This window comes from Pongo pygmaeus, chromosome 12 (genome assembly GCF_028885625.2).
Source record: "Pongo pygmaeus isolate AG05252 chromosome 12, NHGRI_mPonPyg2-v2.0_pri, whole genome shotgun sequence".
NCBI classification, from domain to species: domain Eukaryota; kingdom Metazoa; phylum Chordata; class Mammalia; order Primates; family Hominidae; genus Pongo; species Pongo pygmaeus.
Window position 1 is genome coordinate 68,987,572 of NC_072385.2, and position 18,370 is coordinate 69,005,941.

Below are 18,370 nucleotides of genomic sequence, written 5' to 3' on the forward strand. Positions count from 1 at the left end.
AGCTGAGGGTCTCTTTTAAGCTGTGGTTTAAATTTATTTATTTTTAAAAATTGTTGGCTGAGCACAGTGGCTCATGCCTGTAATCCCAGCACTCTGGGAGGCTGAGGCGGGCGGATAACCTGAGGTCAGGAGTTCAAGGCCAACCTGGCCAACATGGTGAAACTCCATCTCTACTAAAAAATATAAAAATTAGCTGGATGTGATGGTGCACACCTGTAGTCCCAGCTACTTGGGAGGCTGAGGCAGGAGAGTCGTTTGAACCTGGGAGGTGGATGTTGCAGTAAGCCAAGATTGCACCACTGCACTCTAGCCTGGGCAACAGAGCAAGACTCTGTCTAAAAAAATTATTTTTATAGAGACAGGCTCTCACTATGTTGCCCAGGCTGGCCTTGAACTCCTGGCCTTCAGCCATCTTCCTGCATCAGCCTCCCAAAGCGCTGGGATTACAGGTGTGAGCCACCGTGCCCAGGCTACATGACTTGAATTTATTAACGGAAGGAGAGCACCCAGTGTGGCTTGCTTTGGCAGTAATCCTGCTGGGTTTGGGGGTCCTTGGGCCATGTTGGGAAGCCTGGTCCCAGAGCTACAAAGTCAGGAGCAGCTCCACCTACCCTTCCTGCACCACCTCCAGCCCAAACTTGGAAGTCTTGCTTTGGATAACAGAGAAAAATAAAAGGCTGGGGGTGGGGTGTGATGAGGCTGACAGTGGGTAGGGCAGGTTTCCTTAGGGAGCATGCCTTCAGGTGCTCCTGTGGTATCACACTCGGCAACTGAGAGGCATCTTTACTGATTTCCTCCAACCATCCACTCAGGGCACCCTAGGAGGAATGGTCAGGATGGGTCCTAGGTTCAGGGGTCTCTCCTACAGAGCTGTGTACATACTTTTCAACTAGGGGCTTCCTGGTGCTGTGGGCTGTAGAGCTGTACCCCAGGAGTAGGATCACCCCATATCCAGTTCTTACCTGCTGGTTACACAAGGCAGGGATTGAGGCAAAAGCCAACAGAAACAAACAGCATTTGGCAGAATGAAAACTGAAGGGTTTGGGGGGTTGCTTCAGAGCTTGGAGAACTGAGTCAGTGATTGATAGAATATGATATTTTGGGGGAAAATTTGGACAGCGCTTGAGGTGAGGGTCGCAATGTTTGCAGGCAGAGGCAAAGCACAGATTCAGGAAGGGTCCCCGTACATTCCCCTGAGGGGCTTATGTATAAACTGGTTTAGGAAGCAAACAAAATGAAAGTCAGCCCATGCAGCAGGCACTGTGCCAGAGGACAGGGGACAAACATGAGCCAGATCCAGTCCCTGCTCTCAAGGAGCTCATGGCCTGAGGGAGAGAGACAAGTAAATCCGTCATCAGGAAGCAAGGTGAGAGGTGACATAACAGCCCTCATCCCACTGAGGCTGATGCTCTGTGGCTAAGTGTTCAGGCTCTGTGATCCTTCAGATCTGGGCTCAAGACTTTTCTGCTTCCTGGCTCTATGACCTTGGGGGAAGTGACATCATGTCCCGTCTTGGTCTCCTTATCAGGAGATGAGTTCAGGTACCTTTTAGGGTTACTGTGAGCATTAAGAGAGAATGTGTGTGAGGCCCAGTACTTGGCACTCAGCAGAGCTCTTAATAAATGTGAAGTAGTTTTATGATTAGCATTACATGATCAGAGAGATTTGCCAAGCAATCGCAGAGGCTAGAGAGCCAGCTCTGTCTGTGGGGGTGGCCCAGAAAGGCTCCCTGAGGAAATGAGGCTGGCTGGCTGGTGAGAAAGGGTTTTCCTAAGAGACGATGAGCGTGAGCCAGCCCTCAGTGGGCATTTGGTAACTAGCAAGGAGCTGGTAGGCCAGGCGGGAGCCTCTATGCAGAGAGGACGATCCCAGTGCTGTAGAACCTGCCAAGGAGCTGACTGTCCAGAGGGTAAGGGGGTGCCATGAAGGATGCTCAACAGGAAAAGAGCATTCCATTGGCATAGTGGAAGGTTAAATTGGAGGTGGGACGGGCAGAGGAAGGTCAGTGTGAGGCTGTTACAATAATCATGTAAAGATGATGAAGGCTTGAAGAGAAAGGCAATGGATACTTAGGAGGTGTCATTGACAGGACTTCAGGCCAATAGGATTAGGGGTAAGGAAGGGGAGCAGGCTGAGAGTGAACCTGAAGTGTTGCAAATGGAGCAAGGGCGATCCTAAGGCCAGGGGCATGGTGGGGTCAGGTGGAGGGCTGGAAGGCTGTGAGCACAAGCTTTTGTGGTACACATGTTTAATTGCAGGAGTGTCTTGGGGACATCTAGGTGGGGATGGCCATAGGGCTGTCAGAATAGTGGTGCAGGGCTAGGCGCGTGGCTCATGCCTGTAATCCCAGCACTTTGGGAGGCCAAGGTGGGCGGATCACTTGAGGCCACGAGTTTGACACCAGCCTGGCCAACATGGTGAAACCCCATCTCTACCAAAAGTACAAAAATTAGCTGGGCTTGGTAGCACACAGCTGTAGTCCCAGCTACTTGGGAGGCTGAGGCAGGAGAATTGCTTGAACCTGGGAGACGGAGGTTGCAGTGAGTCAAGATTGTGCCACTCAACTCCAGCCTGGGCGACAGAGTGAGAGACTGTCTCAAAAAAAAAAAAAAAAAAAAGGTAGGGGGGTGGCGCGCAGAGCTCTGGGGAGAGGCAAAGATGAGGATCTCCACTGAGATCATCATTAGCTGTTTCGATCAAGGATTCTGTAGCGGAAACACTGGGAAGGAGATGACAGCAGCCCCTCTTCTAAGGTAGACACAGCACAGATCACAAAAGATCTCCTTATTTTCCCTCCTTGACCCTTTTGGTCTTCCTGACCCTCCCTAGTCCCTGACCTTCAGGAGAGGGATGGTGAGGCAGGAGAGGAGCATGAGCTCTGGTCAAAAGGAGAGCTGGGAGTGAGCAAGTGAAAGGCTTTGAAGTCACAGTTGACAATAACAGTGACCAGTATTTTGTTCCCTAAATCCTGGTTTTTGAAAACTGAAGGAAGGGAGCAGTTTTTGAAAGAGGTAAATTTAAAATAATAACATTATGTAAAGTGATATGCAGTATTCTCACAGATGGTCCAGGCTGAAAAGATAACTGAAATGATAGACAACTGAAACAAAGCAGATCCCTTAAGGGCAACTTTGAGAAGCCATATCCTCCTCCTATCAGCCTCCTATCTGCATCATCAATGACAGAAGACTGATCTGGATGAATGAAGATAAAAAGTTGTTTATTGAGGGCTTTCTATATGTCAGTGATGATATGGATCATCCTCATTTAATCTCCCATCCTGAGTAGATGTCATTTTATCTTCTACTTGTTTTATCATCCTTATGCTTCTTTTGGAGAACTAGTCAGATTTTTTTTTTTTTTTTTTTTTTTAAAGATGGAATCTCAGCCGGGCGCGGTGGCTCACACCTGTAATCCCAGCACTTAGGGAGGCCGAGGCAGGCAGATCATGAGGTCAGGAGTTCGAGACCAGCCTGACCATGGTAAAACCCTGTCACTACTAAAAATACAAAAATTAGCTGGGGGTGGTGGCATGCGCCTGTAATCCCAGCTACTCTGGAGGCTGAGGCAGGAGAATCGCTTGAACCCAGGAGGTGGAGGTTGCAGTGAGCCAAGATCTTGCCACTGCACTCCAACCTATGTTGCTCAGGCTGGTCTCGAACTCCTGGTCTCAAGTGATCCTCCTGCCTGGGCCTTATGAGTAACCAGGTCTACAGGTGTGTGCCACCATGCCGGGCAGTCACAGAAATGTTCAAGCTGCATGAGGTTTTGGGGAGCATCTGTAGAAATGCTCAGGATGGCCCATGAGATGCCACAGGTGTAATGTGATTGGATTTGGCAAGGCTTCACCTGTTTTTATGACTGGTGGGCAAGATGAAGAAATGTGGGCATCACTGGGTTGAGAAGCCGCACCCAGGGTCTTACTGGCACACTGGATGTTTTACTGGTCAACATTTTGTGTCAGTGATTTGGATTATGAAGGATGTTTATCAATCTGTGGATGACAGAGCAGAGGAAGGAGGGCAAAGTCTGTGTGTTGATGGTACAATGAAGATTTGATGAGATGAACAGGCTGAAACAATGGTCTAAAGCTGACAAAAAATGCTGAAAAATGATCAATATAAAACCCTGCTTTTAGGCTCAAAAAACTCAAGTGACACCAGGAGATGAGAGATGAGAGAAGAAAATCTGGTTTGACGGCAGTTAGGGGTAAAAGGCTGTTCACACAGTGAGCTAAAGAGGCAATATTATTGCCATAAACTGTAACGCAATTTTAGGCTACATTAAAAGTAGTGCCTGAAATAAACCTGAGCCCCATGCCAGTGAAGAGATGACCTCTGGCTCTGTCAGGGGAGCACATTTTAGGAGGAACTTTGGCAAACTGGACAATGTCCAGAAAAGAATAATGTTTGTAAGGAAGGCCTGGAAACCATGTCATCACGGGAGGTTTGGTAGAAGGAGGAGCATGATAATGATCTTCAGATATTCATGGGAAAGAGTCTAGGTTCATCCCTGCAGCTTGAGAGAAGGTAACTCGAACCAATGAGCAACCGGTTATGGGAAACCAGGTTTCCGCTCAAGGTCCTAACAATCTATGCTGCCAACCAAGCGTGTGTGTGTGTGTGTGTGTGTGTGTGTACATGTGTGCATTGGAGGTGGGCAAGGAGACTTCCTGGTGAAGTCCTGAGCCCATGCAGTGTCCCTGCAAATGTTCAGGCAAAAGCTGGCCAGCCAGCTATTCAGAACGGGGGTGGGGGTGGGGGTGGGGGTGGGGATGCAGGAGGGTATAAACAAAAAAGCCAAGAGTCAGGGAAACTGGGTTCAGGTCCTGCCCCTGGTTATAGATATGTAATGATGTGCCAGTCAGTTTTCTTATTTAGGCTTCAATTTCTTCAGCTATGAGTATTGAGTCATCTTTGGTTTTCAACTTTTGGTAGCAATGGAACGTTTTTATTACATGAAATCTTCTGCAATCACCTTTCCCCTCCCTAAATATATAAGCCCAGTGTGTTATTATTGGACACACTCTGACTGTAGGTGCCAAGGCCTCCTGGCACTGCTACGGGGCTCCTGGGAGTAGTTGGAAAGCACTGGACCAGCTGATCTTCCAGCCGTAAAATTCTATTCTTTAAGGTTTTCTCCTACCTTAGTTTTTGATTCTGTAGACGCCAATCCCTCATTTTATGAAGTACCTGGTGCTTAAAAAAGGGATTTATCGAAGATCTTACAGCTGATTAGTGGCAGGGCTGTATTTAACACACAACTCCCACTCCAATTCAGCGTTCCTTTCATCTCATCAGGCTGCCCCTATTTCCACCCGGGACTTGTCTTAGCACTTGTTCCTCCATGGTCCCAGGAAATCCTGTACTGCCCTCTATACATCCTTTCCCTTTTGGAAAAGCATCAGGAAGGCAACAAATCTAGCCTGAGGCATTGCAGCCTGAGAAAATGATCTTGGAATTCATTTCTCTATGCATTACTTTATCTCAAGGAAGTATGTTTATGAGCTGAGAAATAAAAAATAGGTGTGGCTGACTACTGGCTGCCCTACGTGATCTCTTCTCTCCTTCCTTACAACTGGACTCCCCTTCTTTTAGATGGCCACCCAGAATAGAGGTATTTCCCAGCCTCTGTTGCAGCTAGATAGGAACCTGCAATGAAGTTCTGGCCAATAGATTATAACTGGAAATACTGTGTATGCCCTATGGAAAGTGTCCTTAATGGGAAGGAGAATCCCTTCTTCACTCTTTCTACCCTGATAGCTGGAATATAGGCATGAAGGCCATAACCTTAACGGCCACCTTGGACCAGAGGGTAGAAACCATGTGTTGAGGATGATGGAACAAGCTAGTAAGGACTTCAGGAGGTGATCATATGAAGCCCCTTACCAGCCCCAGACTGTTTTCTTCCAGCATTTTACAGGAGGGAAATAAAATTCTACTGTTTAAGCCACCATTACCATTTTCATCTACTCTATCATTGGTTGTAAGGTAGCATTACTTAATACGTTGCTCAGAAAAAGAAACCGCTGCCAACTAAAGACAACCCATCCAATTGTATGACACATTCTAATTTCAGAGAAGTTAAAATGTGACAAAAGGATAAGTCTTATTACATGAAATGCAGTATTTTGGGTTTTTGTTACTCACAGCCAAGCCTAATCCTAATTGATTCAATAAACATGAAGGAATAAAAAGATGACAAATTCTACGTAAAGAACACAATCATGAAGAGGGAAAAACAAGTTTCTCTATTAAAAAAAAAAAAAGACTCATAAAAATAGTACTGATGTGACTCAACTTAGGAAAGTTTTCTCCCATGCTTCTCAGTCTGGCTTGGATTAACCTGGGGAATTATGTATGGCTCTCAGGACTTGGGCATCCAGTGGGATGAAGCTGCGGGATGAATGAGCTGGTTTTAAGACATAGAGGACCCAAAGCTGTTTGCTGAACCCCAGTGTAGGCTTTGGCCTTTTGGGGGTCCTACTCCTTAGTTTCTTCCCCTCTTAACTATGCAGGATCTTCCTGGTTGACTTTAAGACAGATGTGCAGCTGCTGATGACCAAGACAAGCTTGTAAGCGACAGGCTGCCCCTTAGCTGAGATCCCAAGAAGGTGCTCAAAGCTCTTCCTGCCAGCCACTGCTATTGTATAGTTTAAACCTGGTCTGGCACAAAGCTGACCATTGTTTGGTCTTCAGGACTGAAGCATTAACTTTAAGTTATGATGATCCAATATTAATGTACCTGTTATGAAATCATCAAAGACCAATACAACAACAAAAGGAAAGTCTGGCTTATCTAAAAGTGGTTATAAGATGAAATATCTGAGTCATTAAAATAAGCCACTTTCATGATGAAGGCCCACTTAACAATTTTAAAATGCCAAGTTACTCTATTATTATTTAGTGACCCTTTCTCCTGTGTCTGCTTCTTGAACCTACTGGGACTCCAGGAGCTTTCAGAGTTCCCTGATGCTATGCTCTGGCTACCGCTCATTGACTGTTTACTCATGTGACAAATGTCTTATTAAATATATCCATTATTTAATACATTAACCTCATGAGGTAGGATCACTCCCATTTTTATGGATAATTCAGGCTCAGAGAAGTTGATTAATTTTCTCTTGGTAACACCGTTAACATGTGGGCTGTGAACTTAGGTTGGTGAAACTTGCCATTATAATTTAGTTGTACTATAGAAGTAGCCCTTTATGCTTCAATTACTGAAACATGAAAAATTCTGCTAAGGAATTTTCTGAGTCATCTTTTTCCATCCAAAAGGTTTGCTGGACACTAAAAACTTGTGATTGTTTTGAAGGAAAGTTTCTCTGAAAAAGATCAAACTTTTTTTTTTTTTTTTAAATAGTTAGGGAAATGGTGGGATATGGACCGGATAGGCATCTTGTCACTCCAGACCATACTTACATTACGCTCAGGCAAGCGTTCCAATGGCCAGCGTAATCCCCTGGCAACACAGGAATCTGCCAACGACAGAGGTGCAGGAGTTCCACTGGCACATTCCCAGAGTGGATAAGGCCGACTGTCAGCCGACTGCCTGTTCCTGATGCAATGTCACGTGACTTTTTGCTGAAGCAATATCTAATATTCTAAAATTTTTACACTTTTTCTGCCTACCTTCATTTCACGCTTATATATTCTTGGAAAGAAAAAAAATCCCTACAAATCCCTATTTAACCTTGCCAATACTCTGATGAAGACACATTATAATGAATCATGGGAATTTCTTTACTGATCTCATGTTCTATGTAAAAACAAACAGCTCAGCTACTAAAAGTGCTGATCCAATTCTTATAGGCCAGATTCTAATTCTTCCTGGCTTCAACAAAGTAGAAGCCCTACCAAAGATTTTTCTCTGGATTGAAATATGTTAATATTCAATAAAACTTCTCATTCAAACTCATTACATTTTTCCTCACATACCAAAGTACAAAGACACCAGGATAAATTTCTTTTAAATTATTTTATTTTTATATAAGCTAAAAGGAAATTTACACACTGAAATTTCAAAAGACCTTGGGCATGCACATTAACCTTGTTAGAGGTTCTTCTACATGTCTCTCTTTTTTCCATAGGAATTTCCCCAAACATTTAAAACCCTAGTTTTCACTGTATATACAGCCTAAACCATAGCAATCTATGATTATGTCATTTTACACTGTGCAAAATCCTCAAAAAATAGTGGTACAATAGAACAAAAAAATCAGTAACAAGTAAATTCCATTGTAAGACATTCATATAATTTGGTCCTTCTCCGAATCAAACTGATTTTAAACAGACACAATCTCTTTAAACCCCTCCAATCAAGTTCTGACAATGATCCATACCCTATAACAAAAGAGCAATTGATTAAGTACCTTGCAAAAGGTCAACAGCAATACGCCAGATTCAAAAGATTAAAAAAGCCCCAAAATGTTAACAAAAGCCAGATCTGAAACCCATCATACACAAAATTTAAAAAAAAAAAAATTAAATGGGGGACTTTGGAGCTTATTTGTGATAGCAAAAGTAATTTGACATGTAATGTGAAAAATAGGACAGTCAATGCAATCTGAAAAGACTGAAGGGGATTTCACAGACAGTGAAGATTTGAGGTTTTTTTTATTTCAAAAGTTTTGTAAGAAGGACACCACCAGTGTATTTCACAAAGACATAAATGTATACACCCCAGCAACACAAAAAGAATAAATCTTCAAAAATGTTTACCCCCGATTATTTACATTTTTCTAATATAAATTTAGGACTTCAGTATGTAAATAAATATACATTACTATGTATACCTTTCTAGTGCGGCTTACCAACAAATCAGCTGAACTTGAATTTTTTTTTTTTTTTAATTAGAGCAGGTATGCTTTTGATGGTAGGGAAGGGATGGAAAAAAGGAAAAGCAATAAAAACTGTCCAATTCACATCAGTTATCCATCTGCTTTTTCTTGAGAGCTTGTGGAAGGTGTTAACGTGGCTGGGAACATCAACACCTTGGCATGCATGAATGTTAAGTCAGGAAGGCCAGCGATCACCTTGATAGCTTCTTCACTTAGGTGCTCTTCTCTTTTCGGTTTCCTAATGACAAATGAAAAAAAGACAAGTGTGTTAATGTGACTTTGCTGTAGGTAAAATGGGAGACAATCCACTCTCAAGGTAGACAGTTAGCAATCTGTGGGGACTTGAGTATTTTTTCCTCTGCTAGTTCCTGAATCTTGTAATACTTTTGTGTAGTGTGCTTCCTGTGCCAAATGCCAAATCTCATACAGAGTTACACGTGGCCTATTTATGTTCATTAAAGCTAGGCATGCACACACAGATACTCACATGTGTACCTAGACAGCTGGTATACTTTCTAGCCTTTACATTAGGCTAGAAGCATCTACCCAGGCATAATTTTAAAATGTTACTAAACAGAAATATAATGCTGAAGCCTTAGTAACACTCCACCTAACTGGATTTTTCCCTGCCCCTCCACCCCCTAAAACTACCTCAGCCTGAAACAAAGTATGTCCAGGGAAAGACTAAGTCATTTTAACCTCAGGCTTTCTTTATCCCCAATGGGGAATTCCAGGAGAGAAAGCTCTCAGCTCAGAAGACCCAGTCTCAGCCTGTTGGGATGCAGACAGCAGGTCCAAAAGCAGCAGCACTAGGGCTGGTTGCTGGTGTTATGCATGTACACAGGCAGGACGGAACTCTGGGAGAGGGAAATCTCAAATCCTATGGGTCCTGTAGATGAAGTGGATTTTGCTGCACTGGCCCCCGATATGGGAAATAAGCAGTTTGGTGCCTAGCACAGACATGAAAATGCCTGGTGACCCAGGTCTACTCAGCAGGTGAGCCACAGAAAATGCCAAATGAGCCTCAAATTGAGCACATGATTGCAATTCAAACTTTATTTTTTCTGGGATATTAAATATATTAAAGGAATAGTTGTACACATTATTCGCTTTAGACCAAAAATCATTTCAAGTTGTTCATTATAAAAAGCCTAATTCTCTTTTATGGTAAAGGATAGCTGGTATTCTTAGATGTAACACAAGGTATTTCTTTGACCTAAATGTTTCCTTTTTCCTTGGATGGGGTGCAGGAAGCCAGGAGGTAAAGCAAGAAAGGAAGGATAGCTACAGACTTTTTTATTCCTAGGACTTTTCTGTTACCACTTTGAATCCAGACTGAAATAAAAAGATTTTGTAGAATGAATGAAAAATCCAACGACTTTTAGGACTAAAGTTCTTCAAAAGGGAAAAAGCATCAGGCATATATATAGCAGATGAACCAAATACTGCATTCAGTACTAGGTTCTTAGAAGAAGGGAATAGCAATCCAACATTTTTTTCTGATGAAAATCTACATTTTTAATTGCACTTAAATAGTGGCAAAACTATTATGTGGATGTTTGATGGGGAACTGGATATCTGCATCATTCCAAAGTAAAACCAGATACATGACAAGTGAAAACCTGGAACTGTATAATGGAAAAGGTCAGTTTCTCACCAATCGTCAATCTCAGCACCACTAACAATGGAGTCAACCAGATGTATGGATCTTCTGATGTGATATAACACCTAGGATGCATTCTAGCCAAAATATTTACCCTGAATTCAGCAAGCCTTTAGATATAATTTCCAATTTACAGGAAAATAGGGAGATAGAGAACACAGCAAATATTACTTGAAGGAAGCAAACAGACAAATCCAGAGCTTTTAGGACATTCTGCAGGACACTTATACTAATCTTTATACAAGCTACTGTTAATAAGAAAACGGAATGAGGAGATATGCTAGGTTAAAAGGTTAATAAGAGCCCCAACAGCCAGGTACAATAGTCTTCAATTGAATACTGGTTTGTACAAAGCCGAGAAAGGATAGTTGGAGAAATCTGAATATAGCCTAAGTAGATGAAATGAAAACTCACTGAAATTGACAGATAGAGATCACTGACTAAGACTAGGTCAATTTTAGAGGTCAATTCACTATGACCTCTAAAATCTCATTTTTGGTGGAACCCCCCCCCCCAATATATGTATTTGCAAAGAAAAAGATCTGAAAGAATTACACTAAGGAATTATAGTGATCCTGAATGGTAAGAATGTGATACTTTCATTTTTAATTTTTTTTGGTCTGGATTTCCTAACTTTCTAAAAATATACTCTACTACTTCTATAATGATAAATGGTTATTTAAAACAACAGTGAATAAATGCGCACCTAAATGGACTTTCCCATTTGTGGAGTGCAATTTGGGTACAGGAACAGGTAGCAAAAAATAAGTTTTTACCTAAGAAACAGTTGGTAAAGATTATTCTAGGGTTTTACACAATTGCCTTATTTCAGAGGCAATATGAAATTATATTTTAAAATAAAAACAAGTTTACACAGTTCATAGTTTGTGCATTTATCTATGGTCATTGTGCATGGGTGTGAGCTAGTCTTCTTAGAATATGGGAAGACGTAAACACTTAAGGAGAATTTGAAAATAAAAAGTTATATCATGATCATTTCTCAAAGGCAGTGACCTAATTTTGATCTATTTCTCTCTAGTGAAGATTTATCCTGTTTATCAATGGAATATAATTGAGAGTCCAGGAAAAAAACATGATCAATTGTTTTTTAATTTTTGTTTTTGACAAATGTGCCAAAACCTTTCAGTGGGGGAAATCGTTTCAACAGTTTTCAGACAACTGGATATCCACCTGCACAAGAATGAATGTGGACTCCTACCTCATACCATATACAGAAATTAATTCAAAATGGATTAAAGACCTAAATGTATGAGTTGAAACTATAAAACTCTTAGGAGAAAATCTAGGTATAAATCTTTGTGACCACGAATTGGGCAATGATTTCTTAGATATGACATCTAAATCACAAGAAAAATTAGATCTTATCAAAATTAAAAGCTTTTGTGCGTCAAAGAATACTATCAAGATAATGAAAAGACAACCTGCAGAATTGGTAAAGATATCTTCAAATCATTTCTCTGATAAAGGCTTAGTATCCAGAATATACTTAAAAATCTTACAACCTAACAATAAAAAGACAAATTATCCAATTAAAATATAGGCAAATGGCTGGGCACAGTGGCTCATGCCTGTTATCTCAATACTTTGGGAGGCTGAGGAGGGAGATAGCTTGAGCTCAAGAGTTCAAGACCAGCCTGGGGCAACATACTGAAACCTTGTCTCTACTAAAACAAAACAAAACCAAAAAAGGCAAAGGATCTGAACAGATATTTCTCCACAGAAGTTATACAAATAGTTGATAAACACATGAAAAAATGCTCAACATCATCAGCTACCAGGGAAATGCAAACAAAAATGTCAATGAGATACCACTTCAAACCCACTGGGATGGCTATAACCAAAAAGACCAATAACAAGTGTTGGTAAGAATGTGGAGAACTTGGAATGTATATTATTGGTGGGAATGTAAAATGGTGCCATCACTTTGGAAAAGTTTGGCAGTTCCCCAAAAAAGTTAGAGTTCCTATATGACCCAGCAATTCCACTCCTAACTGAGTTGGAAACATCTGTCCACACAAAAACGTATACACAAGTGTTCATAGCAGCAACATTACTCATAATAGTCAAAAAGTGAAAACAACCCAATTATCAACTGATTAATGGAAAAGCAAAATGTGCTATTTCCAATGAAATATTATGCAGCCAAAAAACAAATACGGATACATACTACAACATGAATGAACTTGAGAACAGAATGCTAAGCAAAACCGAGACACAAAAGGCTGCAGACTATAGAATTCCATCTATATGAAATAACCAGAAAAGACAAATCCATAGAGACAGAAAGCAGATTAGTAGTTGCCAGGGCCTGGGGAACGAGAGGGATAAGGAGTGACTGCTAATGGGTACAGGGTTTCTTTTTGGGGTGATAAAAATGTTTTGGAATTAGATAGTGATGATGGTTGCACAACCTTGTGAATATACTAAAAACCAGTGAATTGAACACCTGAGTGAATTATAAATTTTTATCTCAATAAAAAGGCCTAAAAAAGAATAAAAGATCTATATTTTGGCACTATTTCTTTGACCTGCATAAACTTCAGTGTCAGGTCTATGGCTACTAACTAGCTGTCACTAATTAGTAGTGATTTAGAATAGGAAGTAATTTTCCTCCATATTAGGAAAGGTAGGCAAGAAGATGGAACTATTTTAAAACTAAGAACTTGTATTTCTTTAAAAAACTCAAAGTGAGAAGTCACTTTCACAACTTGTGTTCCAAAAGAGAAGAGCACATATAAATTCCCTGAGACATTCAAAGGCACTTAGTAAAGCGTACTGGATATTGTTTGGTCCATGTCAAATTTCTTCTACCTTGACCACTGTTTAACTCCTTCTTACCCTACAGTCTATCACAATGCCTTTTCACTTTATCTTCTGCTTACTGTCAATAGCCAAGAAGATTTTGCTGAGCTTTATTTTTTGCAGTTTACTTTATTCAAGAGAAAAATGAAAGAAAACCTAAAAATAAGATACTAAAAATGCTTTCTGAAATTATGCCACCAGCCTGTCTCTGCTCTGTACAATTGAGAATCACTCGTTGGGACATTTTACAGTATTTTAAGACTTGTGGGCATTTGTATTTTTTACCATTTTCAAATGACATTTCTCAAAACAGAAAATACGAAGTTGGCAACTTGTTCTCTCCAATTTATTTTGTTTTAAATATGATGCTGGACAGGCCCTAGCGAGTAACTCAATACAGAATTAGCAGACATTAACTCCGGGATACATTATTAGTTCATTCCCTGTTAGTATAGAACAAGAGAAAAAATGAAAATAGCTTCTTAAAGTGATAGGGCTTGGAAGAGTTCTCTAGATTCAGCATGTTTCAAGGATGAGTTAACGAATTAGGAGAGCAAGTTAACGTGGTTTACAGCTCCTCCTAATGGCACAAAATGAATTCTCATCATTGGGATTTTCAAAACTTCTATAGTTCTTTGGTCAGTGAGACTGCAGGGGAAACAAAGGAAGGAAAGAGTAGAACTGTCCCAGAAAGGGTTGTCCTAAAAACAGCAGGGGGAAACCCAAACAATAAAAGCATCCTTTTTGGTTTTTAAGTCAAATGTGTGTTAGCTTTTAGTTAACATATACAAATTTCTCATCCATTTTTTTCTATGAGAGGAGTTTCAATTTGAAGAAGTGATTTATTTGGAAAGAGAAAAAAATTAGAAAAAATCCACATAGCCACATTTACAAGTAGGTTCACTGAAGAGGAGGCTTTGGCAATGCCAGGTGGCATACTGCAAAGACATGGGGCTATGAGAACAATGGAGAGAACTGGCAGACAAACAAGGATTTACATGCTACAAAGCCATTCTAGGGAAAAGTTAAGGGTAGTCTAATGTATAATAATGTATTTCATAATTATAAATATTAAAGGCAATAAGAAAAATCTGGGGGAATAAAAGCACACAAAGTTTAAAAGACAATATGATAATTCAAGCTAAAGTTAAGAGAGATAAACATTTATTATTCACAATAAAAAAGGCTTTTTTAAATGGATGTCTTTCTACAGAATCTATTTAAAATATAAACCTGAATTTAACATGTGAGTGGGATGTATTTATTCAGGAGAAAGAGCTATAACACTTCTTTCAAAGTAGGCAACTAATAGGTAAATAGTTCCACTTTAAAATGCTGATGAATCATGGATTTGAGACAGCAAAGCTGGCATGTCAATCAACCAGTATTTGCTTTTGCACTAGTGATTTCCTGGTTCAGAATAATATCTTCCTATTAGAAACTGGCTTAGTCTTATGGTTAACAATAACTCAAAGCAATGGATTGTACTAGCCTAATCATATGAAACTAAAGATTTTCTGAATCGCAAACACATGGCCCGAGTGACATTCCGTGCCTTTAGTTCCAACACAGGGAGATGGTAATTGCTCTTCTATAGGCCATGCCTCTGAAGGGGCTTCTAGAAAGCTTGGTAAAGTAAGGCTTTACCTCCCAAATCAGAGGTGCATGTCAATGAAAATTCCAAGAACCATCTTAGCCTGCAAGTAAAAAGATCAGCCTAGGTGACTCCAGGATTACAAAACTGGGTTCTCAAAGATGATCTTCTCAGTAATTATGAAGAGAAAGGGAGAGTGTTTCTATAATGTCTTTATGATCACAATACTTAATCAGAATTAGTCTCTACAAAGGGAAGGCGGGGGGGCTGGGGGAAGAAAACCACATCTGTCAGCCTTGGCCAATCTCTTATGAAATAATCCTGTTCTAATAAAGTTCATACTTAAACATAATTTGATAATATTTTCTGGACTTGGGCATCCACTGACTTTTATAAAGCAAGTTGTAATATAATATATTGAAATGCTGTCAACTTACGTGCTTTTTCCTTTGGGTTGTTTTATCTCAGAATTCAAAATGTGGGTATAATTGACACTATTTATTTACCTGGTAGATGTGCTTGTCTTCTCTACTGTAGACATGAGTCTTGCAAATGCATCAGTCACTTTGAGGCTTGAGGTGGAGATTTCCAGCTTAGAAGTTGTTAACTCATACAACTCCGGATCCACACCTTATAGTATAAAATGATAGTCAGTGATGGCAGGTTGCAATGGGTTACCCAGTTAGCCACAATCCAAGATGCAAAAGGCAATATTCTGTAAACATCTGAGTCTTTTACAAACAGAACATATCTTTAGAACACTGCAATACTGCATTTATTTTTTAAATTATAAACTCTACTTTTTGGAGTTTTTATAAAATAGGAAAATACTTTTCAAATTCCATTTTGGAATAAATATATCCTTAAGCTAGCATTTATGCAGCAGATGCTACCCAAATACTTCTAAAATTTCTGTCTGCTATAGAAAACTCCCCCAATTTGGATTAGGATGTGATATAAAATTATCAATGTTTTATAAATAGAATGCACATGATGTGACACCCCATTTTTCAATTAACTAATCTCATTTTTAAAATTTTCCGTTTCCTCACCTCCTTATTTTTTCTCTATTTTCTTCCACAGAAAAAGATTTAGAAGCTAATATAAAGTCTCAAACATGGTAAATGATCTGGTTAGTTTAAATATATCATGACTAAGGACTAATCATAAACATATACCACATAGCTCTTTCTTCAGGTTAGAGGTAGGGAGGGTAAAAGATTTTCAGAAAAGGTGAGTAAAAGTACTACTTTTGAACAAAATGAAAATTCTTGTCTACAGGGTTAATTTCTGTAGTCTCATATCTGAATCTGGTAGTCATTAGTTCAAATATCTTGTTAGAGTAATTCAAAAGGAAGCTCAGAGGGTTAGATTTATTGCAAAAATTGATTTAAAAAATCTCCCCCATCTGACTTCATTAAAATACATATAACTTTGTGTATTTCTCATGTAATACAGATTTATAGCAATGATGACAACAATAACATTAAAAAGAACAGTTTAAATATTTTAAACTTAAGTTACACTTTGGATAATAAAGATATTCAGAGTAAAAAAAAAAGTTTTTAATCCTACACTCTCCTGGTACCAGCAAATAACTTGAGAAAAAAAGTTCATGAGTTGCCGGGCGTAACAGCCAAGCAAAATTCTAAGGAAGAATGTCTTAGAGCTTCTGAAATTTTTACTTATTATTTCTTTAAAAAAATGCCCTGTAAGATCAGCAGATCAAGTTATATATAAATAACTTATATATAAATGCATATATTTAGATTAACAAGTTTTTTCCTTTTAAGATACTTAACATATTAAAAAATTAAAAAATCAGAAACTGACTTCTATTAACCAGCTTTACAGAAGTAAACACAGATCTCAGATGTTTACAGAAATCAGACAAGCAAAAGCGACTTCCACAGTTACGAAGTCTAACAAGGGAGGAAGGCTATAGAAAATGTATATTGACTCTCCCAAGTTCTCAATATTTCATTAAGGTACGGTTTCAAAATATACTTTAAAAGGACTTTCCTTTGTGTTCCTGTAACAAGAATATGGGTTGCAATTAAAATGTAAAAAATTGTATATGTCTGTAAAGGGACTAAATGAGCCCAAAGTACCTCCCTCTCTAAAGGCTAGATTCCAGCAACCACAAAATTTAAGTTGCTGTCTAGTGTATAAGGCAGAATAAATAACTGCATTCTGACTGGCAATAGGAAAGTGCTAGTAAAAACTTAGTTGGGTTTATAAAATACTGGCCACTTGACTGTCAAACAGTAAAGAGGCAGATTAAAAAAAAAGACAACAAAATCACACCCCCAAATAACTACCACCACACCAAAAACCCCCCAAAACTATGATTAGATTTTTCAAAAACAAGACAACTATTTACTATAATAATTGCAGAGTAATTTTTTTAATGTAAGTTTTTTTTTTTTTTTTAACAGAGCCTTAATGAGGCATGGTTTAGTTACATAACTAAAGCTAGCCAACCAAGTTCTATGCCAACCTCCTAAGTCTCACACACAAAATAATTAAATAACCGCAAGCTAAGACGAAATGACTTTCCCAGAAACAAGTCAGAAAAAATGCAAGCAAGTGGTGAAATGGAATACTAAGGAAGGTGCTGATACCTGTAGCTTGATGGTAACTTTTAACAAAACCCAATAGCAATAAAAAGAAGCCAAAGCAAATATATAGTAATCAAGTTTATATAGCAGCTAGAGCATATTAATGAAAATATTGAACAAAAATATTTAAAAGGCTCCAAAGTAATGAGAACTGCATTTGACCATGCTGATTTCACTTCCATTACAGCTCTAAGCTTCTGAAACCACTTGCTCTTCTCGCAGCTGTGTACACTGAGCCTGATTATCAGGTCATTTCTGTACTTCTTTATATAGCCACGTTATTTGTGCTCCTATGAATGGTTTTTAAATGAGTTTGAAATGTAACCAAAAATTAAATTTAAACCAGGTTTTTAGGGATCCAAAAGAAAAACAGTGACCTCATTCAAATTATAATACAGTTTATGACAAAACAAAGCTGAGAGCAAATTTAAAATGGGAGCTTAATAATTCTTGGGAATACAGTAACAAAAAGATATACATGTTTTTGGTTGTCCCTCCTACCCCCCAGTGAGTATTCTAAAATGTCAGAAAATTAGCTCACCCAGGTCACTGCACAGATCAAATGTAAATTTAGAAGTAATTTAAGTAAATAGTACAATATCATTTTGAAGTCAAAACCAGACAGATTGGTTTTTTATATGCTTGCAAAATCTTGAAAACAGTAAGAATAACCAGGGGCTTGGATTTGAGGAATCCAGTCATTCTATACCAAATGACCTTGGAACTTCCCTGCAGCAGAATCAGATTTCCATAACCAGATCTCAAGAAGGGCATCCTGGGTCCCAGGTTCACTCTGAGCTGACTGTTAGTCTCCCCCATCCATAGCC

At 39.3% G+C, this 18,370-nt stretch overlaps 1 protein-coding gene across 3 annotated transcripts in view; it reads right to left on the bottom strand.

Moving 5' to 3' along the window:
- Positions 1-7,965: 7,965 nt before the first annotated feature.
- Positions 7,966-18,370, bottom strand: part of AFTPH (aftiphilin) — a 67,550-nt gene continuing 57,145 nt past the window's right edge. For 2 of the 3 annotated variants that reach the window (XM_054474967.2, XM_054474966.1), the window contains 2 exons: positions 15,429-15,552; positions 7,966-9,080 (listed from right to left, as the gene is read on the bottom strand). In XM_054474967.2, the coding sequence (XP_054330942.1) occupies positions 8,933-9,080; positions 15,429-15,552 (272 nt within the window). In that variant the 3' untranslated portion in view covers positions 7,966-8,932. The remainder of the gene's footprint in view (positions 9,081-15,428; positions 15,553-18,370) is intronic. The other variant, XR_008500553.2, reaches the window with a different exon arrangement.